The 24,310-nt window shown below is 45.4% G+C and overlaps 1 protein-coding gene across 1 annotated transcript in view; it reads left to right on the top strand.

Moving 5' to 3' along the window:
• Window positions 1–24,310, top strand: part of ZNF740 (zinc finger protein 740) — a 126,563-nt gene that overhangs the window by 97,860 nt on the left and 4,393 nt on the right. Inside the window, exons 8-9 of the mRNA XM_075337227.1 lie at window positions 17,653–17,720; window positions 17,809–17,927. Of these exons, the coding sequence (XP_075193342.1) occupies window positions 17,653–17,720; window positions 17,809–17,927 (187 nt within the window). The remainder of the gene's footprint in view (window positions 1–17,652; window positions 17,721–17,808; window positions 17,928–24,310) is intronic.

The following is a 24,310-nucleotide window of genomic DNA, read 5'->3' as shown; positions in this document are numbered from 1 at the left end:
GTGTCTAGACCATGCAGGAAGCTGATATTCAACCCCTCTTCCTTTTAAATGGGTTGTCCACCCCTTCTTATTCACCAGATTTGCCCCTCTTAAAATAGAAACCCTTATTCTGTCCTCCCGTGCTGGCGCTGTTTCGACAGTGTCTGCATTCTTTCTTTGGGGGCTCACGAGACTTTGTTACATCACGCGAGCCCCGTGCCCAGTCAGCGCTGGGTTCTCTCCCCGCCTTCGGACAAATCACACATCAGTAGGAAGTGAGTGGCCAGCCACTGCTTTGACTTCCTCTTGATGTTTATTTCATCCGAACGCGGGGAGGGTGAACCCATTGTTGACTTGGCGCGGTGCTCATGTGACATTTCAAAGTGTTGTGAGCTGCTGGAGAGCAAGTGTCGGCAAGATAGGCGAATAAGTGTGTTTTTTATTTTAATGGGGACAAGCAGATTGTAGTGGACAACCCCTTTAATTGACAATGGTTGATGTCATCCATGTAGTGCTTGAAGTCCCAGAGCTTGCACTGTGTAGACTAGGATCAACTACTACCCTTAAGGCCGCTTTACACACAACGATATCCCTAGCGATCTCGTTAGCGATGTGACACGCCCAGATCGTTGCTACGATTTGCCGAGATCGCTCATAGGTCATTTTTTAGCGGTCACACTTACCCATCTCACAAAGGACGCTACATCGTTCAGCGATATATTGTTTGACCAAGGCGGTCGTGTGGACACCGTCACACAGCATTCCTCCCAACGATTCCGGCAACGACAGAGGCGTATGTCGCTGATGACGGATGCACTAACAATGCTGTTCGTCGTTGGCAGGGTGCCAAGCGTAGCAATATGTCTGCTGTGTTCGAAAGAACGAACAATATTTGAAACTGAACGACGTGTCAACGATCAACGATTTTCGCTATTTTTAAGATCGTTCGGAGTCGCACGTAGTTGTCACACGCAATGACGTCGCTAACGACGTCGGAAGTACGTCACGATAACGTGACCCCGACGACCTATCGTCAGATAAATTGAAGCGTGTAACGGGGCCTTTATATTCATGCTATTTCCATGTCCCCCATGAGTAACTAGTTTCAACAATGGAGTGCAGCATCTGTTAAAAAACAGAGGGCACTTTGAGAGGCATAGATTGTACAGTAATGGGTAGCCCCACAGTTGACCCAGAAGTAACATTAGAACTGGGGCATACACAAAAGAAAGATCCTCTGCCCAAACCAGGTCATATTAAACTTCACATGTCCTGGTCATATGCTGGACCACCAAAGGGGGAGATGTCGTGTAGATGATGTGACTTTATCACTGTCAATTTTAGGCAGAGAGGCTGGCTTATAACCGATTCAAGAGGTGGCTTGTATGTTCCTATGGTGTGTGGTACAAGCCTGAGATTTTGAGCAGATGACTGTGACTTCATCAATATTGGTTAACGAAAGAAGGGCTTTTTGACTGATTCACAGGCGTCTTAGGCTGGTTTCACATTAGCGGTATACTGCCGGATACAATTGCAGTACAGTTCACTGGCATCGCGGCAAGCTCCGGTCACATGCGGTCATGTGACAGCATGTGACTGGATCTTGCCACGATGCCAGTGAACTGTATTGAACTGTACCGCATTTGTCCAGGATCCAGCAGTGCGGCAGAATACCGCTGATGTGAAAACAGCCTTATATTGGCCAGACACACCCAGGAGATTGTTTGTAGGCTGATTAGCATATGGTAGTGGAATTATTCTTCTGTGAACTTTCTTTGGAGCTGTTGATTAGCTAAATTTCCAATAAACCCCAATAAATAGTACTTAATTTATATAGAACTTAATGTCTCTTATGCTCCATTCATATAGATTAAAGGGAGTCGATCACCAGGTTTTTGCTACCTCATCTGAGAGCAGCATAATGTAGGAAAAGACACACTGATTCCAGCAATGGATTACTTAAGTTTACTAGGTACAGTAGTTGTAACACAGAGTTTTTAAATGTAGTAAAGCTCAGAAAGCTAACCCCACCTACATCTGCTGTCTGTGTACATTGTCTAGTGACAGTGAGCTGCTTATCAGAGGAGGGGGTGTGGTCGGTCTAGAGCTGTAGTCCTGGCAGTGATGATTTGGTGATCAAACCTTCATTGTAAGTAAACAGCGTAATAAATGTCATGTTGAATTCTGTCTCAGCCCCCATCTCCTTCCTTTCTTTAGATTACATATCAAAAACCTGCTGACAGATTCCCTTTTAAGATTTTTGTAACAGCTGTGAAGTCAGAAATATCTGCCAAATGATGATTAATTAGCTTTAATGTAAAGTCGCTGCCACTCGCCTGTGTTTTCATGCGGATTATGTAATCAGTTCTATTGTTAGGTTTAGTTTTAATTTGAATATTTTTTTTTTACTTTTAACTTTTTATTGTTTTAACTTTAGAGTAGTGAACTTTTTCAGAATACATGTAGTTTTATAACACTGTACAGTCTGTATCCTTTGCCTTATTACCAGTGTGTGTAGAATATTTAAATAAACTTGTGATTTTTTTATACATATCCTTTGTTTCAGCTGTGTTTTTTATCTAGTTACATAACAATTAAAAACCAGTGTCAGGATTATAAAATTGTGTTTGAAAGGATTCTAAATGTGTCCGACAATGAAGCTGCAAACCAGAAGGAGCTGAGCAGATTGGTCCTTAATGGGGAGGGATTCAGTATACGCTGTATTTTTATATTCTTAATCCCTCCTTATTCTGGTATTGAGTCCAGTAGGCAAAACTACTCTCAATCAGAAATACGGGGAAAGAGCACAGTCTATTATTGAACACCTCCATCCACTGGACTCTTTTTGGAGAGGGCAGGGATTTAGGTCAGTTAAACACGATTTATATCCAATCATTTTTCAATAATAACCTACAACCCCTGGCAAAAATTATGGGCTCACCTGGCTCTGAGGATGTTCATTCAGTTTACTTTTGTTTAAAGAAAGCGGATCACAGACATGGCACAAAGCTAAAGTGATTTCAAATGTCAACTTTCTGGCTTTAAGAAACACTAAAAAAAAAATCATGAAAACATAATGTGCTAGCCAGTAACTGTTTACTTTTCAAGACCAAACAGGGGGAATAAATTATGGAGTCCCTCAATTATGAGGAAAAAAATTATGGAATCATGAAAAACAAAAGAACACTCCAATACATCACTAGTATATTGTTGCACCACCTCTGGCTTTTATAACCGCTTGCAGTCTCTGAGACATGGACTTAATGAGTGACAAACAGTACTCTTCATCAATATGGCTCCAACTTTCTCTGATTGCTGTTGCCAGATCAGCTTTGCAGGTTGGAGCCTTGTCATGGACCATTTTCTTCAACTTCCACCAAAGATTTTCAATTGGATTGAGATCCGGACTATTTGAAGGCCATGTCATTGAACTTATGTGTCTTCTTTCAAGGAATGTTTATAGTTTTTGCTCTATGGCAGGATGCATTATCATCTTGATAAAGGATTTCATCATCCCCAAACAGTCTTTCAATTGATGAAATAAGAAAAAAGTACAACATTTGAATGTAAACTTGGGCATTTATTGAAGATGTAATGACAGCCATTTCCCCAGTGACTTTGCCTGACATGCAGCCCCATATCATCAATGGCTGTGGAAATTTTACATGTTCTCTTCAGGCAGTCATCTTTTTATTCTTTAGTTTTTCTATATGTAAATCCCATTTCCTTTAGGCGGTTTCTTACAGTTCGGTCACAGACATTGACTCCAGTTTCCTCCCATTCATTCCTCATTTGTTTTGTTGTGCATTTCCTGTTTTGGAGACATATTGCCTTAAGTTTCCTGTCTTGATGCTTTGATGTCTTCCTTGATCTACCAGTATGTTTGCCTTTAACAACCTTCCCATGTTGTTTGTATTTGGTCCAGATTTTAGATACAGCTGACTTTGAACAACCAACATCTTTTGCAACATTGCGTCATGATTTACCCTCTCAAGAGTTTGATAATCCTCTCCTTTTGTTTCAATTGACATCTCTCGCGTTGGAGCCATGTTTCATGTTAGTCCACTTGGTGTAACAGATCTCCAAGGTGTGATTACTCCTTTTTAGATGCAGACTAACGAGCAGATCTTATTTGATGCAGGTGTTAGTTTTGGGAATGAAAATTTACAGGCTGATTCCATAATTTTTCCTCATAATTGAGTGATTCCATAATTTTTTCCCCTTGTTTGGTCTTGAAAAGTAAACGTTACTGCCTAGCACATTATGTTTTCATGATTTTTTTTTGTGTTTCTTAAAGCCAGAAAGTTGTAATTTCAAATGACTTTAGTTTGGTGCCATGTCTGTGATCTGCTTTTTTTTTTTTCTTCTAAACAAAAGTAAACAACTGAATGAACATTGTCAGAGCCAGGTGAGTCCATAATTTTTGCCAGGGGTTGTATATAGAAATGTTAATGCATAACTTTCCTCTTGGCTCGGGATATCCCAGCAGGAAGCAACAGAGTTGACCAACTTTGAAAAACAAATTTTTGTTTTACTGAAAATGCCTGGAAAAGTAATGCGAGCATTTTTTATTTTTTCCCCAAAGCTTGTTATCTTGTGCCACTCATCCTGGGAGTCAAGAGAAAAGGTAAGAAAGGACACGTTTCTATATCAATCTGTTCAGCTCCTTCTCTATATGCTGCTAACATCATAGATATCATTGATTTTAATGAACTTTACAGTGAATGCTGTCCAAGTACATATATGCATTTTCAATATGGCACTTGGACACCTCTGCCATCGAAGTATAATGCGATTCATCAAGATCAATAAGGATCTTTCATTCCAGATTGACAAACACTACTAATAGACCTATAGCCATGGGCCCTAATGTCTTAGTAATCACATTTTCCTAAAGAACTAGCTTTGCTGGATTATGTTTTATAGAACTGTGCATTATGTTGTTCCCCTTTTCTTCCAATTTACAAAACTAATAATAAATTGACATCTGGGGGGAGGGTTACCAATTTGGGGGTGTTACCACTGTCCAATCAATGCTAGACTGTTCTGGGACACACTTTTGACAAGGTAATGCCAAGTTGTCAATTTATGCATGCATTTTTTTTTATTTATTTTTTTCGGAGTTACAACAGGAATGGCACAATTTCATACAAGTATATTATAATGGATATGCCTTGTCTGTATAAACTTTGAAGATGAGCCAACTGTCTGGAATTTACATCTTTTTTTGCAGGCCTTACTTTGAAAGAGATGAATATTCGAGATTAGTTATTATAATTTAAAGGATATCTATTGTTAAAGGAGTTTTCCACTACTAATGTGATCCCCTTTCATTTGTCCTATCGATTTCTAACTAATCCTTTCCTAATATACATCTGCTGCCTACCCTGCTCCTGTAAGCTGATCTCTCTGAGTCTACAGTTATTGATGTTTCTTGCTTTGATCCTTCTGGCTGCAGACCGCAATTGGGGCTGCCTCTTTGAGTGACAACGGTCTGGACACACATGCCCACATTACATTTTACTCTCCTCTCAGCCTGCTTTACAGTGCGGTGCTTCGATGTGACAAGCACTGCAGTGTGAAGATCACAGGGTCACAGTGATAAACTATCTAAGGATCGGCACATTGCAGCACTTGTCACATGAAAGCACTGCACTGTAAAGCAGGCTGAGCACACTGGGAAGTGTGATCTGGCCATGCATGCCCAGATTGCTCTCTCCCATCAGTGATGTGCCCTGATCAGTTGATTCGTTTCTGGTCTCCAGACTGGAAAGATCAAAGCCAAAACATCAACATTGGAATATAGGAGCCGCCGCAGGGTAGGTAGCAGAAGTATTTTAGGAAAGTGTAAGTTAGGAATAGTTAGGACAAATAAAAGGAGCTCACATTAATAATGGAATATCTCTTTACTTGAAGTCTTTTCACTATTCAAAAAAACAAACAAACCATAAAACAATAAAGGCATAGTTATTTGTTTTTCTAACAAGTTAAACAATTTCATTAAAGATAGTTGTATACAAAAAAGTCTCAAGGCTATGGACATACATGACACCTAGTGGTCACCTTTTAGATAATTAAATAACAATTTTCACTTAGGAATATTCATTCATTTATTTTCAGAACCCCAGATATGCAGTTTGCATCATGATTCTATTAGGCTGCTTTCACACAACTGGTTTTCGTCGTCAGGCACAATCTGGCGAATTGTGGACAAAACTGATCTGGCATCTGTTGTCACCAGATCGGTTTTCTTCCACATATACTTTTATTAGCACCGGATTGAGCCGCATGGCGTCGCGTTTCATCCGGCGTGCGCCGGATCCAGCGAAATTTGCTGGTCCGGCTGCCGGAAAGGACGCACACTCGGACGTTTTTTGTCTTTGTCCGGTTTCAGCGCGGTGCGGCGTGTTGGTTGATAAAAGCCTATGGACGCCGGATCCGTCAGAATGTGGCAAAAAAAGCTTTCCAGTGATGGATCCGAATTTTTAATCTGAGCATGCTCAGATGAGATGTAAATTCATTTCTGGCCTCTCTGTTGGTGTCGCTCTCTCTCTAGGTCGGTCTCTCTCTAGGTCGGTCTCTCTCTAGGTCGGTCTCTCTCTCTCTAGGTTGGTCTCTCTCTCTCTAGGTCGGTCTCTCTCTCTCTAGGTCGGTCTCTCTCTCTCTAGGTCGGTCTCTCTCTCCCTAGGTCGGTCTCTCTCTCTCTAGGTCGGTCTCTCTCTCTCTAGGTCGGTCTCTCTCTCTCTAGGTCGGTCTCTCTCTCTCTAGGTCGGTCTCTCTCTCTCTCTCTCTCTCTCTCTCTCTCTCTCTAGGTCGGTCTCTCACTCTCTCTCTAGGTCGGTCTCTCACTCTCTCTCTAGGTCGGTCTCTCTCTCTAGGTCGGTCTCTCTCTCTCTCTAGGTCGGTCTCTCTCTCTCTCTCTAGGTCGGTCTCTCTCTCTCTCTCTCTCTAGGTCGGTCTCTCTCTCTCTCTCTCTAGGTCGGTCTCTCTCTAGGTCGGTCTCTCTCTGTCTCTAGGTCGGTCTCTCTCTGTCTCTAGGTCGGTCTCTCTCTCTGTCTCTAGGTCGGTCTCTCTCTGTCTCTAGGTCGCTCTCTCTCTCTGTCTCTAGGTCGCTCTCTCTCTCTGTCTCTAAGTCGCTCTCTCTCTCTGTCTCTAGGTCGCTCTCTCTCTCTGTCTCTAGGTCGCTCTCTGTCTCTAGGTCGCTCTCTGTCTCTAGGTCGCTCTCTGTCTCTAGGTCGCTCTCTGTCTCTAGGTCGCTCTCTCTCTCTGTCTCTAGGTCGCTCTCTCTCTCTGTCTCTAGGTCGCTCTCTCTGTCTCTAGGTCGCTCTCTCTAGGTCGCTCTCTCTCTGTCGCTCTCTCTAGGTCGCTCTCTCTCTAGGTCGCTCTCTCTCTCTCTAGGTCGCTCTCTCTCTCTCTAGGTCGCTCTCTCTCTCTCTAGGTCGCTCTCTCTCTCTCTAGGTCGCTCTCTCTCTCTCTCTCTAGGTCGCTCTCTCTCTCTCTAGGTCGCTCTCTCTCTCTCTAGGTCGCTCTCTCTCTCTCTAGGTCGCTCTCTCTCTCTCTAGGTCGCTCTCTCTCTCTCTAGGTCGCTCTCTCTCTCTAGGTCGCTCTCTCTCTCTCTAGGTCGCTCTCTCTCTCTAGGTCGCTCTCTCTCTCTCTAGGTCGCTCTCTCTCTCTCTAGGTCGCTCTCTCTCTCTAGGTCGCTCTCTCTCTCTCTAGGTCGCTCTCTCTCTCTCTCTCTAGGTCGCTCTCTCTCTCTAGGTCGCTCTCTCTCTCTAGGTCGCTCTCTCTCTCTCTAGGTCGCTCTCTCTCTCTCTAGGTCGCTCTCTCTCTCTCTAGGTCGCTCTCTCTCTCTCTAGGTCGCTCTCTCTCTCTCTAGGTCGCTCTCTCTCTCTCTAGGTCGCTCTCTCTCTCTCTAGGTCGCTCTCTCTCTCTAGGTCGCTCTCTCTCTCTCTAGGTCGCTCTCTCTCTCTCTAGGTCGCTCTCTCTCTCTCTCTAGGTCGCTCTCTCTCTCTCTAGGTCGCTCTCTCTCTCTCTAGGTCGCTCTCTCTCTCTAGGTCGCTCTCTCTCTCTCTAGGTCGCTCTCTCTCTCTCTAGGTCGCTCTCTCTCTCTCTCTAGGTCGCTCTCTCTCTCTCTCTAGGTCGCTCTCTCTCTCTCTCTAGGTCGCTCTCTCTCTCTCTAGGTCGCTCTCTCTCTGTCTCTAGGTCGCTCTCTCTCTGTCTCTAGGTCGCTCTCTCTCTGTCTCTAGGTCGCTCTCTCTCTCTCTCTGTCTCTAGGTCGGTCGGTCTCTCTCTCTGTCTCTAGGTCGGTCGGTCTCTCTCTCTGTCTCTAGGTCGGTCGGTCTCTCTCTCTGTCTCTAGGTCGGTCGGTCTCTCTCTCTGTCTCTAGGTCGGTCGGTCTCTCTCTCTGTCTCTAGGTCGGTCGGTCTCTCTCTCTGTCTCTAGGTCGGTCGGTCTCTCTCTCTGTCTCTAGGTCGCGGTCGGTCTCTCTCTCTGTCTCTAGGTCGCGGTCGGTCTCTCTCTCTGTCTCTAGGTCGCGCTCTCTCTCAAATTCAAATTCAAATTCAAATTCAAATATGCTTTATTGGCAGGACCAAAATGCAGTTAGTGTTGCCAAAGCAAGAGTAATACAGTAAGTAAGGTGGGAGGGGATCAGGGTTATGGGGAGTTGGGAGGCACAATTTGGGCTCTGACAGTCCATTTAGGGGTCTTAGGTTCCCCTCAGCTTATGACATGTGGTGACATATTGGGCGGCGATCTCCACCATTGATTCCTCTTCCCCCAGTAGGTTGCGGAGTTTCATGTCCTCATCCATGGATGGAAAGCCCGGGCTATGGGTGGTAAATTTCTGGAAGTGGGAGGCCCTCACTGCTGAGTATTTGTCACAGTGCAGTAGGAAATGCGTCTCGTCCTCCAGAGCCCCCTGCTGGCAGTGGTGGCACAGTCTGTTCTCTCGCGGCTTGTATGTCTGTCGGTGCCGCCCTGTTTCCACCTCTAGGCTGTGGGCACTCAGTCTGTACAGACTCAGGGTCTGCCTGTCTTTGGGGTGGCGTAGCCTTTCCAGATATGGGGCCAGAGTGTAGTCCCTCCGCAGTGACCGGTAGATGGTGAGTTTCTGGGAGTTCTCTAATTCACTCTTCCAGTCCTCTATGTATTGCATCTTGCGGCTCTCTGAGATCTCTTTTATTTGGGCTTTTGTCAGGGTGTGTTGCTGACTTTGGTTGCCGCAGTTCTTGGCTTGCTCTGGGCTCCGGCTCAGCAGGGCTTTATGATGGTAGGAGCTGGGGTTGCTGTTCTGTATGTGCGCCTGGTGTGATAGCGCCCTCTTGTGTATAGTGAACCATAAGGGGAATCGGCCCAGCTCTGCCCGACAGGCTATGTTTGAGGTGCTGCGATGGACTTGGAGGAGATATTTACAGAACTCCATGTGGAAGACTTCGGTAGGGCTGGAATCCCACTTTGTGTGGTCTGGGTAGGTCACTGGGCCCCATACCTCGCTGCCATATAACAGTATAGGGGTGATGACGCTGTCAAATATCTTGAGCCAGACTCTCACAGGTGGTTTGAGGTGGTACAGTTGTCTTCTGATGGCATAGAAGGTTCTGCATGCTTTTCCTTTCAGGGCTTCTGCTGCTTGCTTGAGGCTCCCGTTATTGCTTAGCTCCAGACCGAGGTAGGTATAGCTGCTGGTTTTCTCCAGCGTGGAGCCATTTAATGTGAAGGAGGGAGTGTTTATTTTGTTCTGGTTCCTCTTCTGAAACACCATGACTTTGGTCTTCTTTTGGTTGATGGGAAGCGCCCATGTGGTGCTGAATGTTTCCAGCACTGCCAGGCTATCTTGGAGGCCTTTCTCGGTTGGGGAGAGTAGCAGGAGGTCATCTGCGTACAGCAGGAACTTCACCTCTTGGTCATGCAGACTGAGGCCAGGAGTGGGGGAGGACTCTAGAGCTGCTGCTAGTCCATTTATATAGATGTTGAATAGAGTTGGACTCAGGCTGCAGCCCTGTCTGACCCCACGGCCCTGTCGGAAGAAAGCCGTCCTCTTCCCGTTCACCTTCACGCTGCACCGGTTCTCAGTGTATGAGCTCTTGATCACGTCGTAGGTTCTGCCACCTATTCCGCTCTCCAGAAGTTTCAGGAACAGGCCTGGATGCCACACTGAGTCAAAGGCCTTTTTGAAGTCCACGAAACATGCAAATATTTTCCCCTGTTTTTTGTCGTGGACGTGGGTCTTGATGAGGCTTTGCAGGGTGTAAATGTGGTCCGTGGTGCGGTGGTTTGGCATGAACCCAGCTTGGCTTCTGCTGAGGACATCACCCTGGGTGAGGAAGGCGATAATCCTTTTATTAATGATGCTGTTAAACAGTTTTCCCAGAATACTGTTGACACAGATCCCTCTGTAGTTTGCTGGGTCATATCGGTCTCCATCCTTGTAGATGGGCGTTATGAGACCTTGATTCCAGCTTTGAGGGAAGTAGCCGGCACTCAGGACGTGGGTGAATAGTTTTGCCAGTGCTGCATGTATTTCTGGGGAACTGCATTTGATCATCTCTGGCAGGATGCCATCACTGCCCGCGGCCTTCTTACATTTTAGCAGTTTGATTCTGTCTTTTATTTCCAGCACACTGATTGGTATGTCCAGAGGATTTTGAAAGTCCTTGATTGTCTCCTCCATGTCCCTCAGTTTAGTCATTATATGCTCTTGTTCTGGGGTTAGGTCGTCTTCTGGGATATTCTTGTAGAGGCCCTTGAAGTAGCTGTGCCAGATGTTGCCATTTTGAATGTGGAGGGTGCTTTGCTTGGGACTTGTACCGATATGGCTCCATGTCTCCCAGAATGAGTTGTCCTGGAGGGAGTCTTCGAGCTGCTGCAGTTTGTGGGAGATGTGCTTTTGTTTTTTCTCCTTGAGGGTTCGCTTGTATTGCCTCTGTAGGGTGTCATGGACCACTCTTAGCTCCTTGTTGTCCGGGTCTCTGTGTTTTTGATTTGAGGCTACCCTTAGGGAGTTGCGCAGTGCCTTGCATTCTTTATCAAACCATTTTTGGCCTTGTTTATTTGTAGGTCTCTTGGAGTTGGTCCTTCTGAGGCCTGCTAGCTCTGCCATGGTATATAGGATGTTATTAAAGTCGTTTACTGCCAGGTTGACCCCTTGCTGGTTTGATGTATAGGGTTTTGTGTGAAAGTTTACAAGCAGCTCTTTAATCTCTGTTCTGTTGGTCGTGTTGGTGTATTCAATGGCTAACTGTTTGGACCACTTGAAGGATGGTGGCAAATTGTGGAGACCGCTCAAGTGGGGCTTATGTGTGGGTGACTTGTCCGTGGATCTCAGGTACAGCAGTGTCTGGTTGTGGTCTGACATGTGGGTGTCGGGGGTGACTATGAAGGCATTTATGTTTGCTGGGTCCATGTCTGTTATGGCATAATCCACTACACTGCTGCCCATGTGGGAGTTTAGTGTAAATCTCCCTAATGAGTCCCCCCTGGTGCGCCCGTTCAGTATATGCAGCCCCAAGCTCCGGCACAGGTTCAGCAGTTTTCTGCCGCTTTTATTCACCACTCTGTCATAGCTGTTTCTTGTTGTCTGTACTGAGTCTCTGTAGAAGGGCTCATCTCCCAGGACGTATGTGTTTCCGTCAGGTGACAGGTAGTCCTTCTCTGTACCTGTCCTGGCGTTCAGGTCTCCACAGATGAGCACCTTACCTTTGGACTGGAATTGGGCAGCCTCCCTCTGAAGTTCCTCGTAGATGTCCGGCTTATAGTATGGGGATTCTGATGGAGGGATGTAGGCTGCGCAGAGGTAGATGTCCTGCTGAGAGGTGAGGATGGAGCTGCTTATCTGCATCCAGATATGGCTTTCTCCTCTTTTTATTGCCTTGATATGTTCTTGGATCTCCTCCTTGTACCATATTAGTATGCCCCCTGAGCAGCGGCCGTGTTTGGTGTTCTTGTTTTTCTGGGCGGAGACAGAAAATTCCTTGTATCCCATGGGTGCGAGAGATTCCTCCTCTGCCCGGGCCCATGTCTCCAGGAGGATCTGGATGTCAATGTTCTTTAGCCTTTGTTTGAAGTCTGGGTCATTTGTCTTGGACCCAAAAGCTGAGGCATTCAATCCTTGAATGTTCCAGCTGCTGATAACTAAGGATGTCATATTTAGTTGATATACCTTATAATGAGGAAGGATAGATTTTCATAGGACATAACCGGATTTAGTGGTGGGTTTGGGTGGCATATTTTAGTAGTGTCCTAAGAGTTTGCTGCACAATGTGTTGAGCAATGTCCTTATTTCTGCCATGTTGCTGCCCTCTGTTGCTTTGTATTGCCATTTTGGGGCATGTGGTCTTGAGTATTTCTGCCATCTCTGTGGACTCTCTCCAGGGGTCTCTGTGGGCTGCCATCTGTTTGGTGGGTGTCTTGCTTGTGGTCTTGGAGGTCTGTTTAGAACCATGTCCTTTAGCTCTCTTGCTAGATGGCTGACTCCTTGTTTATTGAGGTGTTTGTCGTCATAGAGGTGATGGAGCGTTATTTCGGGGTGTCTTGCCAGCTGTATGTTTGGTGCTGAGGTAATACTGGCGGCCAGCTCTGAGTTGATTTGCTGGGTTATTTGTTGGTGTACATCTTTCCTTGGAAGCAGGGCAGACAGGATTATATTGGTTCTGGGGAATTTTTGCTGGGCTGCTAGTGCGAGTTTTGATAGGTCCTTTGTGACTGTCTTTTGGTGGATATCGTTTGTGCCGGTGTGTAGTATGAGGTGTGTGGGCTCGGTGAAATATGGGTTACTGATCACCTCCTCTGCTTGTGGGATCGTTGAGCAGTGAATTTTTGTAACCCGAGCCGTCGGAAACAGTCTCTGAGTGTCCAGGTATTTCCCATTTGAGTCTATTATTAGGACTATATCAGGATCCAGTGTTTTATTTGGGCCATTTGTTTTCTGTGTGTTGGGTCTCTGAGTGTTGGTTGCCTTTGTTTGTTGTGATGATGCATTTTCATTGCTGGGGTTGATGGTAGGGGTTTCCTTCGTGTTGTTGGGTCCAGGGGTGTTGGACACCCTGATATGCTGTGCTTGTGGGGCTGTGTTGATATTGCTGGAGTTATGTGTAGAGTCCGTCTGGCTGAGGTTGTCGCAGGTCTGTGATATATCTGGCACCAGGGTAGTTGGTGCAGGCATTTGTTTTGGGGGAGTGCTTATACTTTGAGGTGCCCTCTCTGTTTTTTGTTGTAGGATTGAGGATTTTAGCTGGGTTATTTCTTCTTTGAGGTATGCATTTTCTTCCTGCAGCCTTTGAAGTGACCTTTGCAATTCCCACAGGTCTGTTTTCACACTTGATATTTCCCCCCTCAGTTGGTCATTTGCATTTTTCTCACCTTGGCTTCTTTGAAATTCTTCTTTGAATTGAATAAACTCGCATTCTAATTGGGCCAAGCAGTCTCTGAGTATATCCCTGGGGGGTTGGGATGATTGAGATGTAGATGGGGCTGGGGGGGGGCTGGAGATTCTGTCTGCTATGGTCTGGTCACTTGTGGATATGCTTCCTTCCTTCATTAGGGTTTTCACTTGGTTTTTAATGTGCGGGAATTGTTGATGAAATTCCTCTATTTTTTGTTCCGTTCCTTGGACCATGATAGTTCCATTGCTATACATATTTATGGAGAGATTAAAGGTCTCAGGGTCCTCCTCATCCTGTACTCTAATTTGTTTGCCCCTGCTAATGCCCCGTTTTTTGATGTTCTTGTAATGTTTGCTGAGAGTCTGGTCCCAGGCTTCACGGTGCCCTGAGTAGAATAACAGATTTGTTTTTTCCCCCTGTTCATTAAAGTCTATTAGTAGTGTCTCTGGGTTTTTCTTCATAGAGTCTAGTTTTATGGCTTTTCTAGCTTTCTTGGATTTGGCATTCTCAGGGAAGGTTATCTCTAATGTGTCAGACCCCCTGCTAGCTCCAGTTGCCTTCTCCAGGTCTCCTGCATTGACTACAGTGCTATCCCCGTGTTGTTTCATTTTAAAGGGCTTTCTTCTATATTTTCTAATGCGTAATATACGATCAATTCTTATTTTAGCAGTGTATTGGCATGGAGCCCTTACCTTGGGGATGCGCTGTGCTGGTAGGGTTTGATGGTGGTCTGTTTGCTGGGTTTCCACTAGGCAATCTTGTCCTCCTTTTCCATCTGTGTATTAATTTTTCTTGTGATTTTTCTTGTCATTGCTTAAAATCCTTAAAATGTTTGTCCAGTGTGCTTAGTACTCCGTCATATCTGTAGATTTCCGTATTATGTCCTCCAATCTGCTCATTATAAGGTATAAACTCTGGTTGAATCAGGAGCTCATCTTACAGTGTCCTGCTCCTTCAGTGTCCAGTGTCTCTAGGTCGCGCTCTCTCTCTCTCTGTCTCTAGGTCGCGCTCTCTCTCTCTCTGTCTCTAGGTCGCGCTCTCTCTCTCTCTGTCTCTAGGTCGCGCTCTCTCTCTCTCTGTCTCTAGGTCGCGCTCTCTCTCTCTGTCTCTAGGTCGCGCTCTCTCTCTCTGTCTCTAGGTCGCGCTCTCTCTCTCTGTCTCTAGGTCGCGCTCTCTCTCTCTGTCTCTAGGTCGCGCTCTCTCTCTCTCTGTCTCTAGGTCGCGCTCTCTCTCTCTCTGTCTCTAGGTCGCGCTCTCTCTCTCTGTCTCTAGGTCGCGCTCTCTCTCTCTCTGTCTCTAGGTCGCGCTCTCTCTCTCTCTGTCTCTAGGTCGCGCTCTCTCTCTCTCTGTCTCTAGGTCGCGCTCTCTCTCTCTCTGTCTCTAGGTCGCGCTCTCTCTCTCTGTCTCTAGGTCGCGCTCTCTCTCTCTGTCTCTAGGTCGCGCTCTCTCTCTCTGTCTCTAGGTCGCGCTCTCTCTCTCTCTGTCTCTAGGTCGCGCTCTCTCTCTCTCTGTCTCTAGGTCGCGCTCTCTCTCTCTCTGTCTCTAGGTCGCGCTCTCTCTCTCTGTCTCTAGGTCGCGCTCTCTCTCTCTGTCTCTAGGTCGCGCTCTCTCTCTCTGTCTCTAGGTCGCGCTCTCTCTCTCTGTCTCTAGGTCGCGCTCTCTCTCTCTGTCTCTAGGTCGCGCTCTCTCTCTCTGTCTCTAGGTCGCGCTCTCTCTCTCTGTCTCTAGGTCGCGCTCTCTCTCTCTGTCTCTAGGTCGCGCTCTCTCTCTCTGTCTCTAGGTCGCGCTCTCTCTCTCTGTCTCTAGGTCGCGCTCTCTCTCTCTGTCTCTAGGTCGCGCTCTCTCTCTCTCTGTCTCTAGGTCGCGCTCTCTCTCTCTCTGTCTCTAGGTCGCGCTCTCTCTCTCTCTGTCTCTAGGTCGCGCTCTCTCTCTCTCTGTCTCTAGGTCGCGCTCTCTCTTTCACTCCCTCTCTCATACTCACTGATCACCGGTGCGGCGCTGCACAGCTATCACACTGCTCTGGCGGCTTCCCCTGCTTTTGAAAATGCCGGCCGCTCATTATTCCATCTCGTATTCACTGCTTCCCCAACCCACTAGCGCCTATGATTGGTTGCAGTAAGACCCGCCCCCCACGCTGATTGACAGCTGTCTCCCTGCAACCAATCACAGCCACCAGTGGGCGGGTCTATATCGTGCAGTAAAATAAATATAAAAAAACGACTTGCGGTCCCCCCAAATTTTGATACCAGCCAAAGTAAAGCCACACGGCTGAAGGCTGGTATTCTCAGGATGGGGAGCCCCCAGCCTAAAAATATCTGCCAGTAGCCGCCTGGAATTACCGCATCCATTAAATGCGACAGTCCCAGGACTCTACCCGGCTCATCCCGAATTGCCCTGGTGCGGTGGCAATCTGGGTAATAAGGAGTTAATGGCAGCACATAGCTGCCACTAAGTCCTAGGTTAATCATGGCATAACCTGTAAGTGAAAGTAAATAAACACATACACCCGAAATAAAAGACAAACCTCCCTCTTTCACCACTTTATTAATCCCTACTTACAGCAAGATGGAATTGCAGCTTTATATTGCTCAGGCCAAAAGACTACTACTACTCCAGCAGGATACAGCTAAACCCCCACTAGGTGGAGGCAACACAGGTGCAGGTGGAGCCATTCACACTCACTTCCAAATATGGAGGAGGTGATGGCTGGATGGTAAAACTGCACACTGGTGACTTGCATAGAGCACTGTTCACACTAGCAGACGCACAGTCACAAACCCGCAGCCTATTAGGTGACGCCCATACTATTAGATCAGGCGGGCTGCCAAGCCGTACCCCCACTGCGCGCTACGTAGGGACAGAAACTCTGATAGCAAGGCCTAACAACAAGGGGCCTGGCTGTATCCTGTACAAAAAAGTTTTTGAGGTTTTTTGTTTTCCTTTTTGCTTTTTTATATTATATATAGTGTAGGGACCTACAAGCATGAGGTTCCCGTGACAAGGGTTGTAGGCTTACGTCTTATGGCCATAACGCTAACAAAAAACCTCAAAAACGTCCATCTTCCATCTTGCTGTAAGTAATGATATTTTCCTTTTTGCTTTTTTATATACTTTATTAATCCCCAAACACCCTGCAGGTCCGGCTTAATCAACACGAGGTCCCATGACTCTTTCAGCTCTGCTACATCGGAAGCTGACAGAAGCGACCGTAGAACATCGCCGTTCCTGTGAGTTCCACGCAGCAACTGAAGTGAGTCGCGCTTTCAGCAGTGACGTCACTCAGGTTACCCGCAGCCACAACTGGATTCTCGGTACAAACTGCTACAACGGATCTGCTTTTTACCGGATCCGTCGCATCAGTTTTACCACAATCTGCGCCGGATCCGTTGCATCAGGCACACCGGATTGTGCCAGAGGGCAAAAACCGGATGTGTGAAACTAGCCTTATCTGCTCCTTTTTTTTTTTTTTTTTTTGTAATTTTATTTATTGGGAGTCTCTCCCAGTAATACAGGTTGGATATGAGGTCTCTGTGTATCTTCCGCACTTTTTTCTTTAATATCTTATTTATCAGCACAGCTTCTATCCTGCACATATTCCTTTTCAAGTGCTTTCCTTTATGAAACTATGCTTTCTCCCCTGGCCAGACTGGGTAAGGCTGTTTACAAATCGCTCCCTGTTGCCACCTCTAAAGCCTCATTCACAAGTCAGTGAGCCATAATAGAGAACTGATAAGTATTAGTGGTTCCTACAGTGGCAAACCTATTGTCAATGTATTCATTGAACACATTTTCCAGAGCACATTGCAAAAAAATGTACTTAAAAAGAAAAAACCCAAAATATTAGGAAGAACCAGGTGATAAGCAGTTAACATTAGAAGAAGCTACGTCTCCATAGTGTAGATGTGAACCGAGCCCAAGTCTTCTGTTGAGAACAATAACGAACCCTTTCATCACCTTGGCTTTCATTCAGAAACACTGCCACACCTGTCCACAGGTTGTTTGAGGTGTTACAGCTGCATTGAAATCAATGAGCAGAGTTGCAATGCCAGGCACAACCCATGTACAGGTGCCATAGTTAGACAAAGGAAAGCTGTGGGGGGTTTTTTTTTGGGGGGGGTGGGTTTGGTCTTTAAGAACTAATTTAATCACTGTTGCCTGTTACCTGTGCATGGTTGCCATTAACTTTGATGTAATTTGGTTTGTATCCACTGCTTTCTCAAAGGAGAGCCACAATTTATACCTAATCTACTCCTAAAGACTTTGCAAACTTACCGTAAAATATATGTTTTAGGTCGGGGGCAAGTTTATCCTCATACTCACCAAGTTTCGGTATTCACAGAGAAGTGTACATTAACACAGGTAAGAGATGGTCCCGCCATACTGCAAAGACCAAAAATGATTGCATTAGGTGCAAAGACCCACAGTGTGCCAACCTGTTATGTCGTAGGGGAGCGACCATATGAATGTGATATGTGCGACATGAAGTTTGTTCAGAAATATCATTTGGACAGACACAAACGAGTTCACAGCGGAGAGAAACCGTACCAGTGCGAGCGATGCCAGCAGGTGAGTGCCCGAAATGTTGACATTTTCTTAGCCATCCTGGTTGCAAATATAGCATGGATATATACAGTGGATATAAAGTCTACACATCCCTTGTTTTGTCATGTAAAAAAAATCATACCAAGAATAATTTCAGACCTTTTTCCACTTTTATAGTTGCCTATAATCTGTACAATTCAATCGAAAAAAGTAAACGGAAATATTTTTGGGTGGAAATGCACACCCTTAATCTAATACTTTGTCAAAGTACCCTTTGAATTTGACAGCGTTCACTTGTTTTTAGTCTATCAGCATGGCACATCTAGAATTGGTGCTCTTTGCACAGTTTCTTTGCAGAAGCGCTCCAAATCTGCAAGATTGCAAAGACCTCTCCTATGAACAGTGCCCTCTTCAGGACACCTACAGATGTTCAGTTGGATTCAGGTCTTGGCTGTGGCTGAGCCACTCCAAAACTTTGATCTTCTAGCAAAGTCATTCTTTTTGTTGATTTGATGGCAAGGTTATGATTCACACTGAAAGTGAAAATTCTCTTCAGCTCTTTTTAATAAACTCCTAAAGATTTTGATGCTAAACTGACTGATATTTAGAGCCATTCATAATGTAGTCCACTTTGACTTAAGACCAAGTTTTAGCTGCCAAAAAACGGCACCATAGCATAATGCTTCCTCCACCATGCTTCACTGTGAGCGTGGTTGTATTTTGGCTTTACACCAAACATACTTGGCATTTATGGCCAAAATGTTCAACCTTGGTCTCATCAGACTGCAAAATGTCTTCCTACATGGTTTTGGCAAAAACTAGCCAGACTTTTATCCTATTCACCCTACTCCATCAGCTAGACACATGAAGAAAACATGATGTTGTCACATGCAGTACACAACCAGTACTTACCAGAAATTTCTGCAGCTCCTTTAATGTTATTGTAGGCCTCTGGAAGCCTCTGACCAATTTTCTTCTTTTTTTTCATCAATTTTTGAGGGCCGTCCAGCTGTAGGTAAAGCCACTGTACCAAACTTTATGTCCCTTTTTGATAACCATCGTCACAGTATTCTGGTATAGCTAACACCTTGGAAATGTTTTTGGTACTCTTCTATTGACAACTTTCAACAATGAGATCCCTTATTATTGTATAGGCATTTTAAAGAACATGGCTTTAACTTTAAAATGAACCTAAGGAAATGACAGACAATCCAACTGGAACAGCTAAACTTTAAATGGGGTTAATTAAAATCCCTGTATGTAATGGCTGCTCAGCACGGACTACTATTTACCATGAGTGTAAATGGGATTGGATAACTGTAAACTCATCCACAACCCCACTTTTATTTATTTTTTTTTATCTCTCAAAATGATTTGTTTTCAAATGGACAGATGACATTAAAGGTGCAGAAACTTCTGAAATGACACTCCTTGGGATTTTTTTTTTTTTTTTTACGTGACATATATAGTAGTGTTCAAAATAATAGCAGTCCAATATGACTAACCAGATTATTCACTGTTTTTGGTATAAATTCTATTACCACATGTCAGACAATGTACCAGTTGGTTCAGTAGATTCTTAGGCGGGCTTTACACGCTGCGACATTGCTACCGATATATCGTCGGGGTCATGTCGTTAGTGACGCACATCCGGCGCCGGTACCGACATCGCGATGTTTAAATCCTAGGTGTGACGATGAACGAGCGCAAAAGCGTAAAAAAAGCTGATCTGTCACGTCGTTCATTTCCATAATTTCGTTACTGCTGCAGGTACGATGTTTGTCTTTCCTGCAGCACACATCGCTGTGTGAAACCGCAGGAACGACAAACATCTCCTCACCTGCGTCCACCGGCAATGCGGAAGGAAGCAGGTGGGCGGCATGTTCGTCCCGCTCATCTCCGCCCCTCCGCTTCTATTGGCCGGCCACTTACTGACGTTGCTGTCACGCTGAACGCACCTCCCCCTTGAAGGAGGGATTGTTTGGCGGTCACAGCGACGTCGCCGACCAGGTATGTGCGTGTGAAGCTGCCGTAGCGCTAATGTTCGCTACGGCAGCAAGCACCAGATATGGCATGTGCGACGGGGGCGGGTGCTATCGCACTCGACATCGCTAGCAATTGCTAGCGATGTCGCAGCGTGTAAAGCCCGCCTAAGATTCATGGTCTGCAGGTTTCGGAGTCTGTGTATTTGAATAATTAATTGAAAGAGGGGTGTTCAGAATAATAGCAGGGTGGAGATACATTAGTGACGTCAATCATTCTGTGAAGAAACAGGTGTGAATCAGGTGGGCCTTTATTTAAGGGTGAAGCCGGCACATGTTGTACATGCATTGCTCCTTGAAATCCTGAGAAATATGGGTCGTTTGAGACACTGTTCAGAAGAACAGCATACTTTCAACAAAAAATTGATTGGAGACGGTAAAACTTATAAAGTGCAGGCAATGATCAACTGTTCAGCTACAATGTTCTTCAATGCTTTAAAATGGAAAGCAAAAACTGAGAGACATGGAAGAAAATGGAAGACGACCATTCAAATGGATAGAAGAATAGCCAAAATGGCAAAAGCTCAGCCAATGATCAGCTCCAGGATGATCAAAGACGTCTCAAGATACCTGTGAGTGCTGTGACAGAAGACGTCTATGTGAAGCTAATCTATTAGCAAGACGTCCCCGCAAAGTCCCACTGTTAAAAAAAAACAAAAAAAAAAAAAAAAAACATATGGCAAAGTGGTACAAAGAACACATCAACTGGCCTAAAGAGAAATGGAGAAACATATTGTGGATCAATGAAAGCAAAATTGTTCTTTTTGGATCCAAGACAGTTTGTCAGACGACCCCAAACTCTGAATTCAAGGCACAGTACACTCTGAAGACCGTGAAGCATGGTGGTGCAAACATCATGATATGGGCATGTATCTCTTACCATGGTGCTAGACCTATTTACTGCATACCAGGGATCATGGACCAGTTTGCATATATCCAAATACTTGAAGAGGTCATGTTGCCTTATGCTGAAGAGGAAATGCCCTTGAAATGGGTGTTTCAACAAGACAACGAACTTAAACACACCAGTAAATGAGCCAAATCTTGGTTCCAGTCCAACTAAATTGAGGTTATGGAGTGGCCAGCCCAATCCTCGGACCTTAATCCAAACACTTGTGGGTGACATCAAATATGCTTTTTCTGAGGCAAAGCCAACAAATGCAAATAAATTGTGGGATGTAGTCACAGCATCCTGGGCTGGAATAACAGGTGACAGGAGCCAGAGGTTGGTTGACTAGCTTCACATCTATGTTGCATAGATTCTACAAAACTGTTATACAACTAAATATTAGGTTAGTGACTCGCAGGAAGGCTAAATCCTAAATAAGACATATTTTGAGTAGGTAAAGACAAATGCAGACACTGCTATTTTTTTTCAACAGCCCTATGTTCATTTTCTGTAAAGTAGGTAAAAATTACCGTATTTTTCGCTTTATAAGACGCACCTGATTATAGGACGCACCCCCAAATTTGGTGAAGGAAAAGAGAATTTTTTATTTTAATGTTAAATGGGGTCCATCTTATAATGCCAGTTTCCGTCTAACAAATCATATAGGGTATATGTCCCTCATAGCCCCCCATCCTAAAATTAGCCCCCCTAATCTGGATATGGCCCCCTTATATTGAATATAGCCCCCTTGTGCTGGGACACGTCCCCCTGTGCTGCCTATGGCCCCTATAGATGGTACACCTCCCCTGTGTTTGATATGGCCCCCATGTGTGCTGCCCATGGCTCCTATAGATGGTACACCTCCACTGTGTTTGATATGGCCCCCATGTGTGCTGTCCATGGCCACTATAGATGGCACATCTCCCCTGTGTTAGATATGGCCCCCATGCTGCTGCCCATAATAAAATAAAACACTCTTTCCTTACCTTCTCAGCGCTGTCCTCCTCGTGTCTCCCACCTCGCAGTTGAGCTCCGGCTTCCTGCACTTCCTGGTTCTTGCTGCCGGTCATGTGATCGGCACGGCAGAGTGATATTACCTCTGCATGCCTTATCACAGACAGCAGCAGCAGGAGATGGGAGATCAGTGCTGGAGGTAAGTAAAGCTTATTTTTATTTTACTATGGGCAGCAGCACGGGGGCCATATCTAACATGGGGGGGATCATGTGCGATCAAAGGAGGGCGCAGGCAGATATAATATGCCCCGCTGCCCCAGCCCCTCAGCGTGATGCAGTTTCAGCACCACGCTGCTGATGGACAGCGGCTGTGCATATTATGAGCGGCAGCAGGAGATCAAACGCTGCCGCTCGCAGCTGTCACCTGCCCCCAGCACCGCTCCAGAGTGGACCCTGCAGTATATATATAATATATATGTACACCCCCCCCCCCGTATATTCGGTTTATAAGACGCACCCCCTACTTTCCCCCAAAATTTGGGGGAACAAAAGTGTGTCTTATAAAGCGACAAATACGATATATATAGATTTCTCTGCATGTTTGGATTTAGAAAACAGTGTGCAATATTTCCAATGCATGGAAATAAGATTTTGGGCTTAACGTATGTTTTTGTACACGCTATTATTTTGAACACAACTGTATATAGTTCACACATACACAATCCTCTAACATTGAAGTTGCAACACCAAAAGAAGTCATGGAGCTATAGAGAAAAAGTTAAAATGAAAAAATTGAGACGTTTTCCAAACAACTCGACTTATTCAGAATAAAGTATGAGCCCCATGTGCTTATGTATACTTGCTCGCCTTAGCTGCTATCCATGAGGCTATTAACAGTTATTCGAGGAATGTTCTGCCACACTGTATGCACTTAGGCAATATAGTCCAGGTTCGCTACTGGCAACCATGTTATCATTTATTGACCATTGATGTCCCAGATGTGCTCGATGGGGGACAACTGTGGAGAGGCTGTAGACCTTGGTAGTATGTGGAAGCCACACAGGCTGATCACAGTAGCACATGCAACTTGTAGCTTGGTGCTGTATTGAACTGCTCCTGGAACACTTTGGCCATACTATTGTTTCTGCCATCAAGTCAATGCAACACTAAGCTTTTAATGTACCTCTAAAAAACTGAAAAAAAAAAAAAAAATCGGGTCAGAGTACCGTTCTTGATCTCCCCACACCACCATTCCCTCAAAGTTTTCTCGATGGTTTTGCTTATATTATGTCGCCAAATTCAAAGACTGGTGTGTAGTGACCCTATCTGTACTGCAAGTAAGATTGTGCGTCACATACAAAGTCTAAAGGGGGCTTTACAAGCAGCGATATCGCTAGCGAACGTACCCGCCCTGCCCCCGTCGTTTGTACGTCACGGGCAAATCGCTGCCCGTGGAGCACAATATCGCTAGGAGCCGTCACACGGACATACCTGCCTAGCGACGTCGCTGTGGCCAGCGAACCGCCTCCTTTCTAAGGGGGCGGTTCGTGCGGCGTCACGGAGGGGCGGAGATGAGCTGCCGTAACATCCCGCCCACCTCCTTCCTTCCTCATTGCCGGCGGCCGCAAGTAAGCTGTAGTTCGTCGTTCCCGGGGTGTCACACGTAGCGGTGTGTGCTGCCTCGGGAACAACAAACAACCTGCATCCTCCACAATCAACGATTTTTTTTGAAAAGGAATGACGTGTCAACGATGGACGATTTGTTGAGTATTTTCCATTAACGGTCGCTCATGACATCGCTAACGATGCCGGACGTGTGTCACGGAATCCGTGACCCCGGCGATATATCGTTGCGTGTAACGGGGCCTTAAGATGTCCGTGTCTTTATACGTCATCAGAAGGCATTTGCATGAAATTGGGCTACAAGCCAGACATTGTTTTTTTTTGCTTTCCTCTGGATCAACATGTTAGGCTACGGGTTGAACTAGATGGACTTAGAGTCTCCCTTCAACCTTAAAAACTATGATACTATGATACATCCAGGTACAGATGTTGACCGCATGCACATTTCAAAAGTTACCATGGTGCAGAGCAAGATTGCATTGAAGGCTGGAATGGGAGGTCTTCCTCAGCGAGGAGTTCCACTTTTGTATTGAATGCAATGCATTGTTAGCCAGTGATTTGCCTGGAAATCACATGGGTAACGCAATGGAGAAGGGTTCACAAGGAAACGTGAAACTGTCCCAAAGCTGTTTTTCATAAAAATATATTCAGTGCCTTGCGACAGTATTCTGCCCCCTTGAACTTTTCAACCTTTTCCCACATTTCAGGATTCAAACATAAAGATAAAAAAAAAAAAATTTTTGGGTGAAGAATCAACAAGTGGGACACAATTGCGAAGTTGAACTTTATTGCTTATTTTAAACTTTTGTATAAAATAAAAAAACTGAAAATTGGGGCGTGTAATTTTATTAGGCCCCCTTAAGTTAATACTTTGTAGCACCACCTTTTGCTGTGATCAC

Source organism: Anomaloglossus baeobatrachus, chromosome 2, assembly GCF_048569485.1.
Source record: "Anomaloglossus baeobatrachus isolate aAnoBae1 chromosome 2, aAnoBae1.hap1, whole genome shotgun sequence".
Taxonomy (NCBI): Eukaryota; Metazoa; Chordata; class Amphibia; order Anura; family Aromobatidae; genus Anomaloglossus; species Anomaloglossus baeobatrachus.
Note: the sequence above shows the minus strand (reverse complement) of the source record. Positions and strands in the feature narration are given on the sequence as shown.